This window comes from Sapajus apella, unplaced genomic scaffold, assembly GCF_009761245.1.
Source record: "Sapajus apella isolate SASKATOON/1434 unplaced genomic scaffold, GSC_monkey_1.0 scaffold15, whole genome shotgun sequence".
Classification (NCBI taxonomy): Eukaryota; Metazoa; Chordata; class Mammalia; order Primates; family Cebidae; genus Sapajus; species Sapajus apella.
In genome coordinates, this window is record NW_022436955.1 from 28,383,635 (window position 1) to 28,408,340 (window position 24,706).

Genomic DNA, 24,706 nt, shown 5'->3' on the forward strand with positions numbered 1-24,706 from the left:
CAGCAAAATTCGGCACAACCACAGACACAAGCTGGAGCTGCTGTCCACGCCTCTGAGTTCGTCTCCTTCCCTTTTCTGCATGTCTGGAATGCCACCGGGCACCCCAAGGCACAGCATGCGCGAGGCAGGGCCGTGGCACACACCAACCATCTGGCCTCTGGAAGGTAAGTGGGCATTTTGGTTCCCTCACAGTGCAAATATTAGACAAATCTGGTCAATGAATTAAAACCAAATTGTAGGTACCTGAGATTCTGGACTGTGGAGAGATTTTTGAAACACTGTTTTTGTTTTAATGTGCAATGAAAAGAACTAAAACGATGGGAGTTGGCTGAGCACGGCTCACGCCTGTAATCCCAGCACTTTGGGAGGCCAAGGTGGGCGGATCACCTGTGGTCAGGAGTTCGAGACCAGCCTGACCAACATGGTGAAACCCCCATCTCTACTAAAAGTACCAAAATCAGCCTGGTCTGGTGGCATGTGCCTGTAATCTCAGCTACTCAGGAGGCGGACGCAGGAGAATTGCTTGAACCTAGGAGATGTGAGGTTGCGGTGACCCAAGATCACGCCACTGCACGCCAGCCTGGGTAACAGAGCGAGACTCCATCTCAAAACAACAAACAAACAAAAAATGATGGGAGTCGAATTAAATGTTCAACAAGCAGCGGCCCTCACAGAGCAGCAGTCCTCCGTGGGCAACATTTGTAAGTCATGCATGAACACCTGGGTCACTAGTTTTGGGCATGAAAGCATTTAGAGGTTCTGGAAACTGCTTGGGAGCGACCTTAACAGCCTGGGGCTGGGTCCATGAACCACGCAAAGGCTACACCCTGAAAACACTGCCATCCATGAAGAACAGGCGCTTTGGAAACCATTTGAGAACTGTCAGTGGATTACTTTATTTCATATAAAAGTTACATTGAAAGAGGTTGAAAAGTCAAGTATACTTGATTTGCACACACTTGCCAAGTCTCACAGGATTCAACCACTTGGATAATTTTTTTATTGATAACAGGATATACATATTAAAAGCCTCACACTGAAGCCCATACACATGTCCACCCAGACAACAATGTGCAAATGAATATGCAAAACAGTCTCTGGAAACTCGCGTCTCCAGGATCACGCACGGTCTATGCTTTGTCCCTGTGACTGTGACGCACTTCTCCCCCTACCGGCGCACACGCTTCCGCGGTGACCGCATCCACTTCCAAACCCCCCCCCGCAGGCTTGCTCGCCTGGCTAGGACGGTGGCTCAGGTAGGTCCCTTTGTGGCTTTGCATCAGCAGTGGTAGAAGCCCTGATTCAGATGGGGTACAGAGTAATTAAAAACAAAACACAGTTCACAGATGAACGGAAAGGCAAACAGTTCCCAGGAGGGAGACGCCAACTTCTCTCAGCATGGAGGGCAAGCTTAAAGGAAGACCCTCGGACTGTGTCAGATTGCTTCTGGATGCATCTGTCAAAAAATGTACAAACCAGGCAAGGTTAAGGCAAGTCCCCACGGAGGGGAGCTGTTGGCTTTCTGGCATAAATTTAAGCTCCACACGAAGGATCCTATTTTATCACCTGTGCGGTGGGTAGAGAAAACATCAAAGCTAACAAAAAAATGCAACAGGAGGGCGCCATCCTGACCATTCCCACCTGAGCGCGGCCTGCGCGGTGGCACAGTCGCCCCTGACAGGGGCTGGCTGCCTCATGGTCCCCTCACCTTCCCAGAGGTGCCCAAGGTCCGGGGCCTGCCTCTCCACTTGGAATGCGTCCCCTGCCCCACACACCAACAGCATGGAGCTGCCCAATGGGAGCTGCGGCTCTGCCCTTCCCCAGGAGCCATTTAGACACTGCTATATTTGGCTGGAACAAAAAAAAATCAGTTCCAAGGCCCTCAAGCACTCAAGATTTTTTTTTGAAAAATTAAAGCAGGAGGGCAATGAAGGACCGCACAGCAACAACTGTTCTTTGGATCGAGATGTCCTCCAGTAGCAATACATTCATAGTAACCACGGAGAGGACCCCGCGGCCGCTCCCCCCTCTTCCCTGAAACGTCGGTTTCTAAAAAATAGCTTGTTTGCTGTACACAGCCGGTAAATGTTACACTGCCTCAACAACACTGGCAATTTTGATGCACACATGCACACACACACGCAGACGCACGCACACAAACTTGCTGAGAGGGTCAAAGGACATCTCTTTCGGGGCAGCGGGGAGTGTGCTGGAAGTCACCTTCACTGTTCAGTGCACAGATCTTTTGTAACATCGGTGCAAAGCATCAGAAGCTAATGGAGACCAAAACGTCTTTCTATGGAAACACCCTGCTGTGGGGTCCGGGGAGTGCACTGCTGAGAGGGGGTCAGCAGGAGCCCCCGGAAATGACTGCTCGGAGAACGCCTGTTCACTGGATTGGCTGTCTTCATGACTGGAAACAGCAGCTCAGTACACAGGATTTGAATAACCCATGTAATAACCCCACCGACTTCTTAGAAAATGCAAAGTATTCTTAACAAAAATCCTAGCTCTGCAGGAAGGCCGTGACATTTGGCTTCTTTGCGTGGCCACGCACTTTCCGACGTTGTACAGGTGGGGACTGAGCGCCTTCTCCGGTGTGGAGAATCTGCCGTCTGTGACTAGAAGTATATAAAACTCTGCTTGCTGCAAGCAGTTGGTCTGTGTAGGTTCCAGTTGCCCTGTTGGTCACAGATGAGCTGTTGATCTCCTTCAGACCCCAAATAAATAAGCAGAAGTCTGTGAGCAAGTTCCAGCCTGTCGAACCAGGCCTCACACTGAGAACTCCGGGCTGCCTTTTCTGGGTCTCGTGGGCAGTCGCCTAAAGCGAAAGCCAACAAAGGGATTCATCCAGAGGAGTGAGGGGGGACCCCCAAAGACGGACTTCATCCCTTCCCATCGCAGCCTCCGCTCCCACGTGGGCTTCTCACTTTTCAATCGCTCAATTTCCTGGAAGCAGAAAGAAGAGCAAGTGGCAGCGGCTCCAGGAAGCTCGGCAGACCCCATGGAGCCTGAGAATCGCACGGTGTTCAAGCACAGTGTGGAACTCTCCCTCCCAGCTCCACCCCAATCCAGACGCCCATCCATGGCCTCTGTGAGCACAACCCTGGCTGCAGCCATCCGGCCAGCCCAGACTGCCACATGGCCGTCACAGCCAAGCACCAACATTTTGCACCTGTCAGTTACTGTGTACAAACATTTACTGAGCACCGCTCCAGGCCTGCAGAGCCAGGCCCCAAAAGCAGTCAATTCCCTGAAATTCACTGACTGCGCTGGGAGATGGGAGTCTGCCTGCCTCTGCTGACTCGCAAATCAAATTAAGACTAGAACTATGCACCACCCAGAATGAAAGCGACAGCAAACACAGGAAAGGCTGAAGCTATCAAGACCGCCCCATTACTCTCCCGAGTAGGTCCACAGGCACCTGCTGTTAACATCAGGACTTCCATTTACTCAACCTTCGACCACGTATTACGTACACGCAGCTGAGAACAAAACTTACCGTCTCATCATTGCATATGGAGTGGATCTGGGTGCCAAACATAACTGCAGTGAAGGTGAAAAACAGAAGACCCTCAAGGCACAGGAAGATCAACAGGATTACAGTTACTGGAGGTGAAAAATCACTGCATTCTGTGAACAAGAGGGAGCTGGTTATAACTGGCCCTGAACACCCGGAGTGGCACAATGTTTGGTTCAGAGAAGAACCCACTAGGGCCAGTCCCCGGCAAGCTTCCAGCGGGGAGGAGCTGTTTCTAAATGGGCGCATTCACTGTTCTCCAAGGAGCAGAGGAGGGTCACCCTTCCAAGCAAAAATTCACACCACCACTTCCCGGCCAGTGGCTTCAAAGTTCTGTGTTTTCTGAGGTTTCCCTGACACTGTATTTGTGTATTAAATAGCAACTGAGGCCAGACCAGAAGGGTTGTGTGCACCCGTACTTGTGAGCAGTGCCCACAGGAGTCCACTCCCCACGTTCCCTGGGGTGGGATGAGCCTGTCCAGACCTCTGCGTATCTCAGGTAAGACAATGAGCGCTTGTTTTCACGACACCTGCTTAGGGTCGGTACTCACAGGGACAATGCAAAGCCTGCTCTGAACAATGGAGAGCTAGCTGACCAGAAGACAGACACAAGCTTTGGGGGAAACCACAGCAATTTCCCTCCAGTCTCAATACACTAGCAAAATAGTTAAGTAGAACTTAACTAAATTCTTTAAAATTCAATTCCTAAAATAACCACAATGATTCCCTTGAAAATTAGAAACCTGGTTCTTCCTTTAAAGCATTCCCCTTTCACCCAGTAACAGCATGCAAGGCAGCGAATGACGCAGGACAAGGGAACTTACCAGTCCACTGTCCTCGGACGCAGGAGATGAACTGCAACCCACAGAGGATCAGAGCGTGGACTGAAGACAGAGCTATATACATCTACAACAAGGGTGAGACTGCTTAGATACTTTTTTACATTATTTTTTTAGAAACAGAGTCTCCCTCTGTCGCCCAGGCTGGAATGCAGTGGTGTGGTCTCAGCTCACTGCAACCTCCACGTCCTGGGTTCAAGCAATTCTATTGCCTCAGCCTCCCAAGTAGCTGGGATTACAGGCACGCACCACCACACCTGGCTAATTGTTTTGCATTTTTAGTAGAAACGGGGTTTCACCATGTTGGCCAGGCTAGTCTGGAACTACTGACCGCGAGTGATCTGCCCGCCTTGGCCTCCCGAAGCGCAGGCACAAGACACCGCGCCTGGCCAGCTAGTAACAGAAACAATCACATCTTTCTAGGAGCAAAGGTTGATCAAGCATCACGTTTATACTTCCATCTTATTTGTCAGGGAAAAATGAGGGAAGGATTAAATTGCAGTAGTTGACATTTTCCTATCCAAGATCATATAACACCAAGTAGAATAATTTTATTAAAAAATACAGCTGGGCATGGTGGCTCACACCTGTAATCCCAGCACATGGGGAGGCCAAGGCAGGTGGATCACCTGAGGTAGGGAGTTCCAGACCAGCCTGACAAACATGGAGAAACCCTATCTCTACTAAAAATATAAAACTAGATGGGCGTGGTGGCGCCTGCCTGTGATTCCAGCTACTCAGGAGGCTGAGGCTGCGGTAAGCTGATATCACGCCGTTGCACTCCAGCCTGGGCAACAAGATCAAAACTCCATCTCAAAATAAACAAATAGGGAAATAAGCTCTAACATAGTTTAGGAAGATTCCTATTCTTATTATTAATAAACAATAGTGATTGAGGACATCTGGGAGAGAATGAAACTACAGTGAAGACCTAAAATAATACAAGCAACATATTTATGTATTGGGACTACTGCCTACAGTATTATAACGTGAATCCTGGAGAAAAGGATGGAGAGAAGCTGGTCTGACGTTGGTACACATTTCCCTGCTCCAGGCAAGATGCAGTTACAGAATGTCAAGTTCAATGTAAGTCACTACAAAAGTATTTTTACTTACAGTGAAGAGCACAAAAAATCTTTGATTCTTTTCTCCTACACAATTGTTCACCCACGGGCAGTGATGATCCATTTTCCGAATACATCTTTTGCAAATACTGAAAAGAAAAGATTGATTTTCAGTATTCCATGCTCAGAGGAAACCAGAGTGACACAACCAAATAAAATCAAAGGTGGAGGAAATCAGAACACATGTCCTAATACACCATGTGAAACAATCATACGCACTCACTATATTCCTTTAGGGTTTATCATTTTAATTCAATGTCTCCTGTTTCCTAAGGAAAACAGTCAATGGGTCAACGGGATGAGGCGGAAGACCACGCTGAGCCACACTTCACGAGTTTTCACTCTCCCCCCCATAAAACTGGATCATGGACACCTAGCAATAATGTTCCCAATTTTGCAAGCTTACAAGTTATAACTCTATTTCAGTAAGAAACAAAAATTGAATTTTTACCTTTAGGGAAAGAAACATTCTTCGTTTCTTCAAATAATTCCTACCACTTTAACCCATATTCACTGATGAATATGTATATTCACCTTGAATCGTGCAACTATATACCCATGCTTTAAGTCATCTCGTTTTTCCAGCTGTAATTTACTTTCGCCCAAAATACGCTGTATGTCCAATTTTAAATAACTGATTGGATATCAGTTACTTTTTAGTAATAACTTGTACCAATTAATGACATCAAGCAGGCATCTATGGCATCAGGTTTGCTCCAGGCAGACTTGCTATCATAGGGTCGGCTTCTACTCATTGACCTGGGTTCCCTGCCTGACCTCCACAGCACCTGACTTCCAAAACATTCCCATTTTATCTTGTTAATCAGCTATACTGAAGTATAATTTATATACCATAGGCTGGGCGAGGTGGCTCATACCTGTAATCCCAGCACTTTGAGAGATAAGGGAGGTGGATTACCTAAAGTAAGGAGTTCAAAACCAGCCTGGCCAAAGTGGCAAAACCCCATCTCTACTAAAATACAAAAATCAGCTGGGCGTGGTGGCGGGCGCCAGTAATCCCAGCTACTAGGGAGGCTGAGGCACAAGAAGCACTTGAGCCCAAGAGGCAGAGTTTGCAATGAGCCAAGACCGCGTCACAGCAAAACTCCGTGTCAAAAAAAAAAAAAAAAAAAAAAAAAAAAATTATATATCATAAAAGTTTACTCATTTGCATTGTACAACTCAATGATTTTTATTCTACCTGGAGTTGTGAGACCATCAACATCTAATTTTAGAACATTCGGCTGGGCACGGTGGCTCACACCTGTAACCCCTGCACTTTAGGAGGCTGAGGCAGGCAGATCACAAGGTCAGGAGTTCAACACCAGCCTGGCCAATATGGTGAAACCCTGTCTCTACTAAAATACAAAAAATTAGCTGGGCGTGGTGGTGCGTGCCTGTAATCCCAGCTATGCAGGAGGCTGAGAGAGAAGTATCACTTGAACCTGCGCAACAGAGCAAGACTCTGTCTCAGAAAAAAACAAACAAAAAAAAAAACATTCCTACCGCCCCAGAAACAAACCTCAGCCCATCCAGAGTCACCCCAGCTCAAGACAATCACCCATCTACTCCCTGATACCATTTCGTCTTTCTTCACTTTGTGGCCAAACTATGTAGATATGAATCTGTTAAAGCTTTCACTCCAGCCATAAAGCAGTCAGCATCCCCTCTGTCTGTTTCCTCCCACTGGAGGTCCTCAATGGCACCCAGCTTATCCGAGCAGGGCACGACCCTTGGGAGAAGGTACTGTCTAGGTGTAACCACACCCCAGCAGTTTCCCAGTACAGGGATGTGTGGCACTATTTCAAGGAATGGAGAAACACCCCCAGACTTTCACACTTCAGCAAGTGAAATCGACGGTCGGCCCTCCAGGAGCAGGCAAAGGAGTCAGGAACTGGCACATCTGGGGGAAGCAGATAAAATGCAACCAAGACCAGCAGGGGTGAGGCGTGAGGGCCAGGAAGGTTACGTGAGCCAGGCAGATAACTGAACTATGGGTTTTTAAAAATACAGTAACTGGTGTTTGAGAGCACACCAAATAAAATTTAAAAAAAATAAAGAGCACGTCCAAAAGCGCCTAGCCTCTGCAGTGTACCACCACCCTAGGTGAGAAGAAAACCGAATGCACACAGCCCTTCTGCTGGCTGGAGAACCCCAGAGCAGGAGTGAGGGGAAGGTTCTGAGCCCTTCTCCTGGCCCCACACAGGATGTGCCCAGGGCTGTGAGCACACATGTGCTAGCCCCTGGCATGTGTGCCAGGAACAGAGGCGGGAACCTCAGCACCTCCTCTGGCTGTCATGCCACAGCGAATCCCTAGGGAAGGAGGGGATCCCAAGCCCATACTGGTTCCCAGCTCCCAAAAAGACTAGGGCACTGGCCCGTTACTCAGCTCCCAACCCAAGAAAGAGACGCTGAGGGGCCAGCCTGTGAATGCCGACAGGTGCTGGGGCCGTACCTGCAGTGGTGGGCACGCTCAGGTTTAATACAGCAGCACTTGGGGCACTTGTAGATCACCTCCCCGGGCTTCAGCTGCAGGCTCTCCATGTATTCTTTTGTAGCGTTTCCTTTGGGTACCGCCCCCTACCGTTTAAGAAGAATGTATTTTAGTTGGGGAAAAGGAAAGGTTTTTTTTAAAGTAGAAATTCATATATTTTATCATCAAACAATAAACAAAAACTACCTTATTACCCTTTTGATAAATGGCTTAACCACCTGCATTTTTCGGAGGCAAGGCTTGTCCCCAGAGAGGGGCCCTGTGTGTCTCGGGGGTGGGGGCAGGGAGCCTCTGTACACACCACTTCCCTGTAGCCCCTGTTGATGGGGAGGTGACTGATAACCACTGCCCAGAATTTTCTTATCGGGCAGTTGGGGAACAAGGAACAAAACAATCTCAAAAAAAGCCTGTAATCTCGTGTTGCTAAAGTGACGTGATACTTTTGTCTCTTGGCCATCCTCCTCGAAGGCATCCACACACAAACCTGGAGGCGGCAGCCCAGACCACCTGACCCCATTCATGTCTGGCAATGAGGCAGCCCAGCAGGGGCAGCACCAGAAAGTTGAGCGTGCATCTCTCTGTGCTCCAAATGCTAGCAGAGCTGGACAGGATGAGCAATGGTGAAGCAGCGGGAAGAGGCGTCAGGAAGGCCGTGAGCTGACGGTTAAGGGGCAGAGCTGGAGGCCAAGAGTCATCCTACTGGTGCTGTGTCAACTGAGGACCTGATGTAGGGAAGGTGAGGCCTGAGCTGGCTGCAACCGCAGAGGCTTTGTTCTTTGGGCAGTGGAGATATGTAATCAAAACCATGTTTGTAGGAGATAATTCTGGAAGCTGTGGCAGGTGGAATAAGATAGGCAGACCTGCCTGGGGGGTCCAGTGCCTCAAGAAGAGGAACAAGGCCTTGTGTCTGCCTCTTAGCCCAGAGCCTGTACTTCACATAGAAATCACAGATCTGGAGAATGAGACCAACAAACATTGGGAACAGCAGGTGGGGCTCCAGTGACTGTACAAAGACAAGGGGTAGGGGCAGGACAAATGGAAAGGTGGGAGCTAATGGGCTCTGCCAACACAGATGCTCCTGCTGGATCTCCTTAAAACACAGGTGCCTGGCTGGGCTTCGGAGTCACAGATCTGAACCTCTGCACTCCGAGGGCTGACATCCACATTTTACAAAGTTCAGCAGGTGAATGCCCTGCAGAGCCAGAGACTGCTGCCCACCGGATTCAGGGCTAACAGTGGGCCAGATCCTGAGTCTCAGGCAGCACAGGCAAGGGGTTCCCGGAGGTGACCAGGAAGTGAAGATGGGAGGGGCTGCAGGACGAACGTGAGCATCCACTCCCCAAACCTCCACCGAACTTTACTTCCTCCAGACAAGGCCTTGTCAGTCCCATGGCCCCAGTATGTGGAAGCTGTTTTGGTCAAGATCAAAGTGTTTCCTAACACACTGCCTCCCTTAAAGAAGTTAAAAATGGGTTTGAAAACTTAAATAAAACATTTTGCTGGCCGGAAACGGTGCGTCACGCCTGTAATCCCAGCACTTTGGGAGGCCGAAGCAGGCAGATCATGAAGTCAGGAGTTCGACACCAGCCTGGCCAAGATAGTGAAACCCCGTCTCTACTAAAACTTCAAAAACTAGCCAGGCATGGTGGCTTATGCTGGTAATTCCAGCTACTTGGGAGGCTGAGGCAGAGAATCGCTTGAACCCAGGAGGCAGAGGTTGCAGTAAGCTGAAATCGCGCCACTGCACTCCAGCCTGGGTGACAAAGCAAGACTCTGTCTCACTTCTGCCTCAGCCTCCAGAGTAGCTGAGATTACAGGCGTGAGCTACTGTGCTGGCCTGGAGTCTTGTAATCAACTTTCCTCCAGCAATCTAGGGATCTTAACGCTGCTTTGATTTATCCCACATGCTGCCGTATAGGCCCCAGCTGACAGTCGAGTTTTTTTTTTTTTTTTTTTGGGGGGGGATGGAGTTTTGCTCTTGTTACCCAGGCTGGAGTGCAATGGTGCGATCTCAGCTCACCGCAACCTCCGCCTCCTGGGTTCAGGCAATTCTCCTGCCTCAGCCTCCTGAGTAGCTGGGATTACAGGCATGCACTGCCATGCCCAGCTAATGTTTTGTATTTTTAGTAGAGACAGGGTTTCACCATGTTGACCAGGATGGTCTCGATCTCTTGACCTCGTGGATCCACCCACCTCGGCCTCCCAAAGTGCTGGGATTACAGGCTTGAGCCACCGCGCCCGGCCCGACAGTCGAGTTTATACATCTCCTCAATAAGAAGAAATGGGCCAGATTTTAAAACTCCAAATACCTTAATTTTATGAGTCATGCATGCACTTTCCACAGCAGCAGCAGATGTGATACGATGTGGCACGACACCCTTCTGGAAAGTGGCCACCCCAACACTACCCCAGTTTTTGGTCATTTATGATGTTACCCAGGAAAGGCACTTCAAAGGGGTAACCAGGTATACACTGGGTGATCCTCAGGGACCTGAGACTGCTGGGATTTCAGGCACCTGCTGGGTCCAGGGCTTCATTTGGGCTCTCAGAACCCTGGGCAGACAGTGAAACTCTCACAGGTATGGTCTCCTGGGGGCTTCAAGGCCATCCACCTGAGGCCCCAGGTCTATTACCTACATTTTCATTGTGAGCCTTTTCAGCTGTGATTTGGCAGAAGCAGAGACCATATGCAGAGGGGGTGTGCATGTGTGCACCATTTCAAAGGGCCTTGCCAGGATGTGCCCACAAGAACTGCTGCAGGGGCTGGAGCACTATTTGCCCTGCACCCACAGGGCACTCTTCTTCCCACCAAAACAAACCTTCCAGGTAACTGAGCACCTTGCTCAGCCCTCAGTTCCCATTTTAGCCATTTTGGGGAGGTTTTTTCTAAAATACTTCTTGAATGTTTCCCACCCATCTTCTTGTGGGACTGAACACAGGCTCCTCCCTCCTACCCCAAATGCCCAGCTGCCTCCCTTCAGAGGTGCTTCCTAATTGGCCACTGCCTATTCCAGTGCCCCTGCCCCTCCCAGTGCCCCTGCCCACATCCCACTTCTAGTCTGCCATAGTGAGACAAAGCAGCCAGGTAGGCCTGAGCAAAGCGCTCTGAACCACCCCATCCCATGCTTCCTGTCCTTTCTCCATTGCTCTCCACCTTCACCCCAGCTCCCTGCCATGCATTCTGGATCCCCAGGCCTAAGAGGCAGGTAAGAATGGGGCCAGGCCTGTGGACCGATCTGCCTCCTAATTTATGGAAAATGCTGGGAACGAGGAGCACATCAAAACCCAGTACAGGCACGTAAACTGCAAACTCCAGTTACAGGACAAACAACTGTGTTTCTTCAACTTAAAAAATCCCAAGGTGGGGAGGGCATGGTGGCTCACGCCTGTAATCCTAGCACTTTGGGAGGCCAAGGTGGGCAGATGACCTGAGGTCAGGAGTTCAAGACCAGCCTAAGCAACATGGAGAAACCCCATGGTGGTGCATTCCTGTAATGCCAGCTACTCGAGAGGCTGAGGCAGGAGAATCACTTGAACCTGGGAGGCGGAGGTTGCAGTGAGCCATGATCGTGCCATTGCACTCCAGCCTGGGCAAGAAGAGCGAAACTCTGTCTCCAAAAAAAAAAATCCCAAGGAAAACAAAAAGCTTGCAGGGACCACCAAGATTAATTAAAATAGATGTTAAGAGACACATAAACCAATCACATTGGGTGGCTCCTTATGTGGACCCTGGTTCAAGGGAAAAAATTATAAAAGAATTGAGACAGGCTAGGCTTGGTGGCTTATGCCTGTAATCCCAGCACTTTGGGAGGCCGAGGGAGGCAGATTGCTTGAGGTCAGGAGTTCAAGACCAGCCTGGCCAACATGGTGAAACCCCGTCTCTTCTCAAAATACAAAAATTAGCTTGGCGTGGTGGCGCCTGTAATCCCAGCTACTAGGGAGGCTGAGATGACAGAATTACTTGAACCCAGAAGGCAAAGGTCGCAGTGAGCCAAGTACACGCTACTGCACTCCAGCCTGGGCAACAGAGTGAGACTCCATCTCAAAAAAAAAAAAAAAAATAAGTGAGAAAATTTGAACTCCAACAGGATAGCTAGTATTAAGTATTACATTGCTTTACATGAGCTACCAGTATTGAGGTTATGTTTTTAAAAAGACCCCCCCCCCCCCTTTTTTTTTTTTTTTTTTTTTGAGACAGAGTCTCGCTCTATCACCAGGCTGGAGTGCAGTGGCTCGATCCTGGCTCACTGCAACTTCCGTTTTCCGGTTTCAATCAATTCTCCTGCCTCAGCCTCCCGAGTAGCTGGGACTATAGGCACGCACCACCATCATGCCCAGCTAATTTTTTGTACTTTTAGTAGAGACGGGGTTTCACCATGTTGGCCAGGATTGTCTTAATCTCTTGGCCTCATCATCCGCCCGCCTCAGCCTCCCAAAGTGCTGGGATTACAGGTGTGAGCCAGTGCGCACAGCCTAAAAAGACCCCTTTAAAAGATACACATATTTACAAATGAAATAAAAGAATAAGTGAGCTTGAGGCGGGTTATCTGGGGAGGAGAACGGTGTGGGCAAGGCCACCACTAACAGCGAGTGAGGTGGTGACAAGCTCAACACTGAGTGGTCTTTTCTTTCCACCATGCACATTTGAAATTTCCCATAAGAAGTGAAATTTCCCATAAGAAGTGAAATTTGAAAGGCTGGGGCTTTGGAAACAGTTTGGTTCAAATCCCAGCCTGGCCTCTTACTGGCAGCGAGGCCTCGTGTTCTCAAGCAGATATTCCGCCTACGTCCCAGCTCTGCTGTGAGGGTGGAAGGGAAGCATGCTTTTGGCACAGCTTCTGGACAGCAGCCACAGCCCCACGAACAGCACCTCCAGAAGGCACCCGCACGGCTGCTGAAAAGGCTCATGGGCATCAGCCGGGCTCGCTCTTAAGACACAGGCTCCATCCAGGTGAAGGGGTACAGGGCCCAGGACTGTGGGGGGCCTTCCTCCCTCCCAGCCTTCTAACAATCTCCAAAGTTAAGCCTGGGATCAAAGTCTCATCCTTCCACAGCAGGGTTTGCTGCTCTATCAATAGACTAGGCCTCTGACCATCAAATGCCATGGACCCCATCTTCCCCTCCACTCCTCACTCAAAGCACCAATGACTTTTCTCAAGTGTCAATACAAACCCAAGCCAATCCCAGTGAGGAATGCTCAGTCCTGCTAGTTTAGGAAAATGACATGAAATCCCACTGGGTTATCTGCCCCAACCTCTCAACTGTTCAGTTCAGAGGTGATGTGATGGTTCTAGTTCAGCCTGGACTGGACCCTGGCAGGGTAAGGACATGATCTGCAGAGACAAGAAATCAACTCCCCACTGGGAGGACAGACTCAATGCCTGACCCTGCCGGGCCACACCCACTCTCCCCTTCAGAACGGTAGATCTGGACATCGGTGACAGCCGCCCCACCTGCTCTGGGGACTGCCCTTCTTCACTGGGCAGCAGGAAAGCCAGAACCTACAGGGATAGACAAAGCCTGAGGGCAGCTGCCAGCCTCCCCACTCTGTCCACCATCCACTCCGCAGCCTGCCAGCAGCCAGAGGCGTCCTTGCCCTGGGCTCCGCATCCTCCCCCTTCCTCAGTTTCACTGACCATGACTCCCAGTGGTTTCTGTTACTTGCCAGCAAAGTCTTAATAGGTGACATGGGTGAAACAGTGACATCGAAATAGGCAAAGAACTCAAGCAGACATTCCTCAAAGACACACAAATGACCAACAAGCACCTGAGATGACGTTCAACACTGCTGGTCATTAGGGAGACACAGCAATGCCACAGTGAGATGCCACGTCACAAAAGGGCAGTAACATGCCGAAGGTGTGTACACACTGTGATGGGAATGTAAAACGGTGTGGACATGCTGGCGTTTTGGGTTTTTCATCATTCCCTTCCCCATATCAAGTTTCTTTTTCTTTTTTTCCCCCAGTGGGGGCACTTCAGAGACTACTTGGCAGTTCCACAGATGTTAAACATAGAGTCACCATATGTTCCAGCAACTCTCCTCCTAGGTATATACCCAAAGAAATGAAACACCCGTCCGCACAGACGCTCGCACACAGACGCTCAGAGCAGCATGATTCGTAACAGCCGAAAAGCGGAACTCACCCAAATGCCCAGCAACTAATGATGGCTCTAAGCAAGATGGGTCAACCCAGAGCATGGATTATTATTCAGACCTAAAACAAAATGAAGCGCTGATCATGCCACAACACAGATGGACCCTGAAGACACAATGCCTAGTGAAAGCCAGCCACAAAAGGCCACAGATTCAATGACATATGAAATTCCCTTGTCAGGCAAACCCCACAGAGACAGAAAGCAGATGAGTGGTGGCCAGGGGCAGAGGCTGGGGGGGTTGGGGACGGGGAAGTGATGGCTAAGCGGGGTGGGGTTCCTTTCTGAGGTGATAAAAATATCCTAAAACTGATTGGGTCGTGGGTGGACACTGTGGATGCGTAAGCACCACAGAACTTCGCACTTACAAGGATGGACTTTGTGTTATGTGAATTAAATCTCATTCAAAACATCCCTGACATCCAAGATCTCCAACGTCTCCCTCACAACATTCCACTCAACATTCTCTGCAGTGATACAACAAGCAAAAGAAATCTGCCCACCAGGGCAACAGCATGGCCTGCACATACCTCTACCCCTACTTCCTGGCCACCTCCAGCTCTCTGGGCTTCTGGGGCCTTTTCCCCAGGAGCAGGGGCAGGGTGGGATCAGGAGCTGGGCTGCTGAGTAGCTGGAGAGGAGGAAGGGGCAAATGCACTTGTCGGCAGAGAGGAGCAAACTGCTTAGGAGTCCGAGCTGGGCTGCCCCTCCCCATGTCGCCCCTCCCCATGTCCCACCCCACACTCACAAGCAGGAAGGTTTGCACAGACGCGGTTCTGTCACCACAACTGCCCAAAGGGATGGGTCCAGCCCAGTTTTCGCTCTGCGGGCAGATGGTCAACATTCATGGATTTTTCCTTTAAGGCAATAATCCAGTAGAAATCGCTGAGCCAGCCCAGGCCCTGAGGCTGGCACTCTCCTTAGTCAAAGTGTCTGACTACAGGGGGGCTTGGCTGCACCCAAGGAAGGAGAGGGCAGAGACACACAGGGATCAGGAGCAGGGTCTGCTCCCAGAGGGAGACTCGCTGCGTAAAAAGAAATGACCAGACAGCCTTTATTCCTCCAAAGGCACAAACCCATCAGAGAAGAGACCCAGTTATGGTCAAAGACTCCACCATCAGGTAAGGCTACAAAGACACTAGCAGACTTTGCTTCCGAGTTTGTCCCCAGGTACCATTCCCCAGCTGCCCAGTGGGTTGGGCCTATAATACTGTCCCATTCCCAGGACAGCTGCCCAAGACCTCTACTAGTGAAAGAGGAGACAGTAAACAATGTACATCCAAACGCTGAATCATTAATTCAGATAAAGCAAAGACAGATAAAGCCACATGTAGACTACATTCTGAGAGCTGATCAGTATCAGTTTATTCTTGAAAAAGACTCCTGGCTGGCAGCAGTGGCTCATGCCTATAATCCCAACACATTGGGAGGCCGAGGCGGGTGGATCACCTGAGGTCAGGAGTTCAAGACCAGCCTGGCCAACACGGCGAAACCTTGTCTCTATTGAAGATACAAAATTAGCTGGATGTGGTGGTACATGCCTGTAATCCCAGCTACTCAGGAGGCTGAGCCAGGAAAATCACTTGAAAAGGAGAGCCCTAATCTTATTAACTTCTGGGTACCTTCTTTAGAGATAGCTTAGAAACAGACAAGAGCCCAGTAGATTTTAAATTGACATATTGGGAATCCCTATACTGTGGTTTGAAACCACTATTTTAAAGCAGTGTTAGAACTTTTTTAAATGAAAATCCACTGACCGCTAATACCTGGCCTTGCACGGCTGCAGCTGCTGGGCATCTCCTCCGAGCTCCACAGGGAGCCTGGAACTCGCTGACTGCAGGTGACGGACGGCTGAGCTACGAGAATCTGTACCATCAGCCCTAATGCCCTTCCCTGACTGAAGGATGTCTCAAAACTCAGGAACAGCCTGAAAGCCAAGGTGGAAGCGGAATCTGGTGGCCTGCAGCACAGCAGGAACTAGGCATATTTCACTGTCCTAGGTCTGGCCTATGTTTATTCTCAGCCTAAATGGACTCTGCTCCAAAAATGAGCTCAATCCACCTATTGTGTTCCACCCCCTTGTCAATCTGCTCCCTGTGCACTGCGCCTCAACTCCAGGGTGCACTGCTTCCTCCAAAGGGTCAGCCACACCTGAGGACACTGGCAAAGTGGTGACATCTAGCACCCAGGCTTCCCAGCTTTCAGTCTATACTTGGGAAAAAACAAGTATTTAAACAAGAAGGGATTTTAGAAATTACCTAACACAGGCCGGGCACGGTGGCTCATGCCTGTAATCCCAGAACTTTGGGAGGCTGAAATAGGTGGATCACCTGAGGTCAGGAGTTTGAGACCAACCTGGCCAACATGGCAAAACCCCATCTCTACTAAAAAATACAAAAAAGGCGGCCGGGCGCGGTGGCTCAAGCCTGTAATCCCAGCACTTTGGGAGGCCGAGGCGGGTGGATCACGAGGTCAAGAGATCGAGACCATCCTGGTTAACATGGTGAAACCCCGTCTCTACTAAAAATACAAAACATTAGCTGGGCATGGTGGCGTGTGCCTGTAATCCCAGCTACTGAGGAGGTTGAGGCAGGAGAATTGCCTGAACCCAGGAGGCGGAGGTTGCGGTGAGCCGAGATCGCGCCATTGCACTCCAGCCTGGGTAACAAGAGTGAAACTCCGTCAAAAAAAAAAAAAAAAAAAACATATAGGACAAAAAAGAGCCGGGGGAGTGGCTCCCAGCCTGTAATCCCAGCATTTTGGGAGGCCAAGGCAGGCGGATCACCTGAGGTCGGGAATTCGAGATCAGCCTGGCCAACATGGCAAAAGCCTGTCTCTACTAAAAATACAAAAAAATTAGCCAGGCGTGGTGGTGGGTGCCTGCAATTCCAGCTACTCAGGAGGCTGAGGTAGGAGAATCACTTGAACTTGGGAGGCAGAGGCTGCAGTGAGCCGAGGTTGCACACTGCACTTCAGCCTGGAGGACACAGCGAGATTCCATCTCCAAAGCAAAAAAAAAATTAGCTGGGATGGTGGCACATGTCTGTAATCCAAGCTACTCAGAAGGCTAGGAAAGAGAATAGCTTGAACCTGTGAGGCAGAGGTTGCAGTAAGCCAAGATCACACCACTGCATTCCAGCCTGGGCAACAAAGCAATACTCTATCTCAAAAAAATAAACAGACAATAAAAAAAAAAAGAAATTATCTAGCACAATCTCTTCCTTTGAATAATCAGCCCAATGGACTCATACTTTCCATCAGTATACCAGGATATCACTACTATTTAAGCAATGTTTCTTCTCCAGTTAAGACATGGAAAAGGCTACAAGCTTATGTCCAGGAATTAATAAAAACCCAAGGCCATTCACCACATGGTCTGTGTGCGACACTAGTTCAGACACGAGAAGGTCCCCAGTGACGCAGCCAGCACTCACGGGGTCGGTGAGCATGGTTCTCAGGTGGGACGACAGGGCGAGCACAGCCAAGCAGTTAAAGATGACCCCGTTGACCACAGAGTACCAGAAGTCTTTGGAAGGCAGCAGCATAACGAAAGTCACCACGAAGTCTGCATAGGCGACCAGAAGCCATGTCATGACAGCACAGATCATGCCGCAGCCATCACGGATGAACCAGACCCTGTCGGCCACATCAGCCTCGGAGGAGGACGACGATGAAGAGTCATAGTTGTCATTTTCGGCCAGGAGAGGGTGATGCTCGACGTCCCGGAGCCTGTGTCCTGATGGCTGCATGATTTCCCTGACGCACCCTGGGGAGGGGGACCACACGGAGCTGGTGAGGCTCACGAAGCTCACAAGCCACCTTAAATATGATGTGTTACGGTTTGTCCTTGGCCATTTCATAAGGTTGGTCTAAATCACAAAGTGAGAAAGAACATAAAAATGTAACTGGGATCTAAACATTTAAATCTCTGACCTTACCGATTGCTTTACTACAATATAGTAAGTACCTCAGTACAGATCACACCTATATACACAAAACTGTCACCTACGGCCAGCCATGGCCACATACAAAGATGATGCAAAGCACAGCTAGATGTGAAGTCACAGCGCCGGGTTCCCGGCAGGGTGGAGACAAGCTGTGCCGTATCACTGCTGCACTTGCTCCCCCAGAGCCCTACCTGTCCCTGCTCTGCTCAGCAGCTCACCCCAATGCTCCCAAGCAGATACTCAGCACAGACTATGGCAAACAGCATGATGGTCCTCTATTCATTTTTACACTGCCTCATACACAGTGACCTCATCGGTCTTACCTGTTTTTTCTCCATTTGATTCTCAGTTTATTCTTTCTTCTGATATTTTTGTAGCAGACTCCCATTTTTGTATCTCTGTTCCTTGGTACTCAACCCCTTCCTCTGTTTTTTGTTTTTTTTCTTTAAAGACCAAGTCTCACTCTGTTGCCCAGGCCAGAGTGCAGTGGCATGATCCTGGCTCAATGCAACCTCCACCACCCGGGTTCAAGTGATTCTCCTGCCTCAGCCTCCCGAGTAGGTGGGATTACAGGTGCCCGCCACCGTGATTGGCTTATTTTTTTTCCAATTTTAGTAGAGATGGGGTTTCATGATGTTGGCCAGGCTGGTCTCAAACTCCTTACCTAAGGTGATCCACCCACCTCAGCCTCCCAAAGTGCTGGGATGACAGGCATGAACCACCCACCCCCGGCCTCTTTTTTCATCTTTTAAAGTTTCTTTTTTTCCTTTTTGGGGGGAACAGGGTCTCCCTCTGTTGCCCAGGCTGGAGTGCAGTGGCACAATCATAGCTCACAGACGAGGTCTCACTATGTTACCTGGGCTGCTCTGGAATTCCTGGACTCAATCCTCCTGCCTCAGCTTCCTCAAGTGATGTGATTACAGGCATGAACCACCATGCCCTGCCTTTCCTTCATTTATTAATCTTTTCTTTTGCAAGCCGTCCTTTTGACACTTCTTCCCTATTTCCAATAGCATCTGATTCCTAAGAAGATACAGGATCTAAAGAAACTAAAGAAAAAAGTAGGCCAGGCATGGTGGCTCACGCCTGTAATCCCAGCACTTGGGGAAGCCAAGGTGGGTGGATCACGAGGTCAGGAGCTCAAGACCAGCCTGGCCAAGATGGTGAAACCCCATCTCTACTAAAAATACAAAAATTAGCTGGGCACAGCGGCAGGAACCTGTAATCCCAACTACTCAGGAGGCTGAGGCAAGAGAAACACTTGAACCCAGGGGACAGAGGTTGCAGTGAGCCAAGACCGCGTCACTGCACCCCAGCCTGGGCAACAGAGTGAGAGATTCCATCTCAAAAAAAAAAAAGAAAAGAAAAAAAGTACAATTTTCCTGGTAACTGTTTTGACTGCTTCTTTGACTGTATGCCCTTTTCTCATCAGTGTTTGCTCTGAGCCTTGTAATATCACAGATAAAGAACCAGGGAAAGGAAGAGACAGTCAATTTCGCCTTAGCTTTCCTGCTTTCCCATGGGGAGAAAACACTGATAAACATTGTAACAAACTGACCCCAGCACCTTCTCAGAGCAGGAGGGCTCACCTTTTAAGCAGGCAGAGCGCAAAAACCATGGCTTCTGAAATGTGAATAAGAAAGAGTAACAGGAATGTTTTCAGAGTTCAGGTCACTACAACCAAGTAACAGCACCGTTTTTCAAATCTGGGTGTGACCTTTTCTTAAATACAACTGGAACATAGCAATTATGAAAACATTTGCTGAATGAACATGCTGGTGAGAGTTCATTCGCCAAATACTTTACAAAATTTCCTCTAGATACAAAAATGCTGACTGGTACAAAAGCAAAATGAAACTGTTCTTGAAAGTCAGTAAAATAACCCTATTTTTCCATCAGATTAAAACAGCTTTAAAAAATGTTTAAGGCTGGGTGCAGTGGCTCACATCTGTAATCCCAGCACTTTGGGGGGCTGAGGCAGAAGGATCATTTCAGCCCAGGAGTTTGAGATCAGCCTGGGAAACAGAGTAAACCTAATCCCCACAAAAAATAAAAATTAGCCAGGCATGGCGGCTTGCGCCTGTAGTCCTACCTACTAGAGAGGCTGACGTAGAAAGACTGCTTGAGCCTGGGAGGTTGAGGCTGCAGTGACCCATGATCACACCACTGCACTCCAGCCTGGGTAACAGAAAGACCCTGTCTCAAAAAATAAAAATAAATTAAAAATGCTCAAGGCTGAATGCAGTGGCTAACCCCTGTAATCTCGGCACTGTGGGAGGCCAAGTTGGGAGGATCTCTTAAGCCCAGGAGTTTGAGACTGGCCTGGGCAACATGGGAAGACCCAATCTCAAAAATCTTTTTCATTAGTCAAGCGTGGTGACATGCATGTGCAGTCCCGGCTGTTTGGGAGGCTGAGGTGGGAGGATCGCTTGAGCCTGGGAGGTTGAAGCTACAGTGAGCCATGATCCCACCACTGCATTCCAGCCTGGGCAACAGAGTAAGATCCGGTGTCAACAAAATTGTTTCCATTAAAAAATATTTTTGGGGGGACGATCCAAGATGGCCGTTTAGGAACAGCTCAGGATTGCAGCTCCCAGTGAAAGCGCAGAGGGTGAGTGGACGCCGCGTTTTCATTGCCCACAGACTAGGAAATTCCCGGGCAGAGGAGCTCCACGGTCGCCAGCGCGGCTGTTTCGGCCAGCGCGGCTGTGCCGGCCGGCACCGCTGCTTTGCCCCGCGCGGCTGCTTTGTCGGCGCCCCGGAGCTGCGGTTCTCCGTACAAAATACACTGGTTCGGGGGCCCTTTAGGCTGGCGATTGGAGCCACGGGAAGTCACCCATACGCTGGTTCAAAAAGGGGACTGAGCAGAGAACCAGGACAGTAGATTCCAGGGCAAAAAAAAAAAAAAAAAAGAAAAGAAAAAAAAGCGCCACAAACCTCAGTGCCGCTGTTTAAGCCAGCACAGTGAGTGGCCACAGGGGAAAAAATATTTTTAAAAGTAAGTGTTTAAGTGAATTAGAAGAAACTAAAGAAGAAAAGAGTCTGGACAGCCCCCTTAGCCAGCCATTCCTTCAGCATTGACTGAACCTGCATCTTCCAGCTCTGTCTGCTCAACATCCCTGCAAACACCTTTACAGCGCCCATTTCCTCCACAAACCCCATTCACCCTGTAGGGCCTAACTTTTCTCTCTTCCAGGCAAGCCACTCTGAAAAGAGTGTTCTGTTTCTTCAGAGGAGCACTTTGTAAAGGGGTCAGGGTCTCTAAACATCAGACATGACTATCTGGAGCTGAAGGCTGGAACTGCTTCTGCCTGCACCACTAGTAATGCCTGACTGTCAGCAGCCTGAGAAAGTACCTGGAAGTTTCTCTGCCTCCCCTGAAGCCTTGGGCACGATCACCAGCTCTTCCCGCTGAGTACTTACACTTGTTACCTGAGAGCTCCTGCAAGTCACCTCCCTACCTGACGTCAGCCCCTCCAGGTGGGTGTGGGTCTCCTCTCCCTCTGGCCCTCTTGTGCCCTCCATGCTGTCTGGCACACAGCAAGGGCATGTTTGTTAAAAGGCAGATGCAACAAAGAGCAAGCAGTCCCTCTCTCAGAGTCCAATAATCTCCTGCTGATTTCCATGTAAGCTTCTTGGTGCATCTTATCTGTGGCCCCAAGTACATGAAGGCCTTAAGCTGACAAATTCCTCTGATGAGAACCACTTTATGGTGACTTCTCTAACAGGACACATTCCATGAGAAAAGGAAGCGTGCTTGCCAGGCAATAAAACAAGCTATACTTTTGTCACAGTGCAATGTTTGGGCAGTCTCAGCTCTCTCCAGAAAGCAGGGCCCCTTGAAAGTCTTCTAAAGGCACACATGTGACAGCTGAGCCAGCTCAGTTCTGCCTTCCTGGTTTAGGTTCTGGTCAGACTTCCCTGGAGAGCAGGCTGCTGCTGGGGTGCCATGCCTGACCTTGGGGTGCGGATGGCGGGCACAGCTGTGTAAGGAGAGTGCCCAGAGACGCCCAACATTGGCCATGGCAGGACGTTCCTACAAAGGCAGATTAGGGTGACTTGTAACACTGGAGGGCTTTACTGCCATATCTGTAGGATCCATTGTAAGTCAACATGAAAATAACTTGAGATCCAAAAACTGCTTTATTTTCAAGAAACCAACAAATGAATACAGTAGGGTTAGGCTGGACAAATACAGTTCTCACTAACAAAGTACACTCGCGCCTCTGAGTCACTGTATTTACACTTGAGTAATGCAACAGGAAGGGAAGGGAAAGAAATGAAACCATTCCTTTACATGAAACCTAATCTAAAAGCAAACAGCATGGCCATTTGAGATGCAATATCAAAATGCACACATACCTTAGGAGTAAGGGGACAGCCTTATTCTGCACTGAATTCCAAAACCACTACTGACTTCAGACTCAAGACAGTTTCTGAGGGAGCCATGAAAACACTGTGCACTGTCAGACAGATGTCCCAGAGTCACTCTTCTACATTAATGGCCGATTTAATGGGATTTTGTCAACACTCCTGAACCTAAGCTCTTTATCGGCACATTAAATAGAGCCCTGTTTTCCAGAACACCAAAAGCAACACTGCACATCTCCATATTTAAAGGGACAACCACACAAGCAAAAACTCTCCATTTCAGGCCAGGCGTGGTAGCTCACGCTTGCAATCCAAGCACTTTGGGAGGCCAAGGTGAGAGGACCATCTGAGAGCAGGGTTCGAGACCAGCCCGGCCAACATGGTGAAACTCCGTCTCTACTAAAAATACAAAAATTAGCCGAGCATGATGGCTGGTGCCTGTAATCCCAGCTAGTAGGGAGGCTGAGGTAAGAGAATCACTTGAACCCAGAAGGCAGAGGTTGCAGTGAGCTGAGATCACACCACTGCACTCCAGCCTAGGTGACAGAGGGATACTCCATCTCAAAAAAAAGGAAAAAAAAAAAAACAAAAAAAAACCACTTTCTGCTTCAAGTGTAAAGCTGAGTATTCCCCTTGTCTTGTAACACTGGCCACTCACTCATCAATTCAATCCATGAAGTCCCCTCCACAGACACACCCTCCTTCTAGGACAGGCACGCAGCGACTGAAAAGGAAGGCGTGCCTGTCAGCCTTTGCACCGCACCTCTCTGCCACACGCACGAGTTACCTTTTTAGTAACATACAAGTTAGTGTGAGCTGTGAGAAACGGAACAGTGATGAGACCCTAAAGAATCACACTGTTACCTCACAAATCCTTTGGAAACATCACTTGAATGCTTTGTGCCTTTTCTTCAGGATCTTAAGGTGCATACTGCCCTACGTGATTGGATCTGAAAGACAATAAAATCTGATTAGAAAAGTGATTTATGACAGACATGTATATTTCTTAAAGTATGATTAATTTTTGGAGTGTATATAAGCAATGTAACATTTGACACATCAAGTTCTGTCACTCAGAACTATCCTTAAGGATGAAATTATTGCTCTTCTAAGTTTTGATTACTAGGTAAATTCACAATCCTGGAAATTAAGTAATTTGTTTTAAATATTTCCATTTATCCTTCTGCTCTTTTAGCCCCAGTGTTAAATACAGATCTATAAGCTGAAAAATCCCCTAGGGCAGACCACATTTGCCCAACCTGCACTTCTACCATCAATAAACTGATACTGGCCACAGAACAGACAGAGAGACAGAGCCCGTGAGGCAGGAGGGGCTGGACTGGAAGGGCAGGCCCTGCTGTGGGAGGGTCGAGGAGCTGAAGGAAGACACGGGAACCCAGTGAGAGCTACACAATGAGTAGAGGCTTCCAGCGCACATCTCCCACGTGGCTCCCCAAACCCTGGCAGGCAGGAGGGTCAAGGAATCTTCTCTAGCACTCATATGACCCAAGAGAAAGATCTGAAGACTCCTCAATGCGGTGAGAAGAACTCAACAAAAAGGTTAGATTCACCGTCAGACCTCCCTAAGAGGAGGGCCACAGAGAATCCCTCCCACCCCCGCCCTGGACAGACAGGTTTCAAGTGCTTGTTGCAGCTGTTATGCAAAAACAAAGTCCAAACACGTCTCATGAAAGAGCACAGAGCAGAAATGAAGAGTAAGACTCCAGAACATACATGATGCACAGAGAAGAAAATGTCAACAAGGCACAACTAATTCATATTCTTAGAAATAAGAAGAGATTGTATCTATGAAACAAAAAGAGGAAGAATTTAATAACGTCCTGGTTATTAAACGATGAAAACACAACCATGTATAGATTCTAAATTTTCTTAAACAGAATTGGACAAAAGAGTAGAAATGTCCCAGAGAGGACAACTAGAGGGCAGACAGAAAGCCATGAGGAGAGAATGTAAAATACAATTAGAAGATCTGGTCAGGAGGTCCACCTTCCAAACAGAGGTCGAGTAAAGGGGGCCCCAGAAGAAAGGGCAAGCAGAGCGCCTCGTGGTGGGCTTCAGCTCTGGCTCCCGTGCGGCTGCCTGGCTGCTCCACTCCATCTGTCGCTGATAAGCTTCCACTGCACTGCTTTTTCTGCTTGAGTCAACCCTCAGCTGCTGTCTGAAACCAAGAGCCCTGACTAGTACACCAGGAGACCCCTGGGGCTGAAGAGGGCAGGGGCCAGGGGTCTGAGGCA

At 49.0% G+C, this 24,706-nt stretch overlaps 1 protein-coding gene across 4 annotated transcripts in view; it reads right to left on the reverse strand.

The window, feature by feature from the left end:
- Positions 1-877: 877 nt before the first annotated feature.
- ZDHHC7 (zinc finger DHHC-type palmitoyltransferase 7) overlaps positions 878-24,706 on the reverse strand; it is a 54,361-nt gene continuing 30,532 nt past the window's right edge. For 3 of the 4 annotated variants that reach the window (XM_032284589.1, XM_032284591.1, XM_032284590.1), the window contains exons 2-8: positions 23,316-23,401; positions 17,502-17,899; positions 7,939-8,063; positions 5,476-5,572; positions 4,345-4,426; positions 3,503-3,633; positions 970-2,949 (exon numbers count right to left, since the gene is read on the reverse strand). In XM_032284589.1, the coding sequence (XP_032140480.1) occupies positions 2,773-2,949; positions 3,503-3,633; positions 4,345-4,426; positions 5,476-5,572; positions 7,939-8,063; positions 17,502-17,882 (993 nt within the window). In that variant the 5' untranslated portion in view covers positions 17,883-17,899; positions 23,316-23,401 and the 3' untranslated portion in view covers positions 970-2,772. Of the gene's footprint in view, positions 2,950-3,502; positions 3,634-4,344; positions 4,427-5,475; positions 5,573-7,938; positions 8,064-17,501; positions 17,900-23,315; positions 23,402-24,706 lie in introns of all 4 variants that reach the window. The other variant, XM_032284592.1, reaches the window with a different exon arrangement.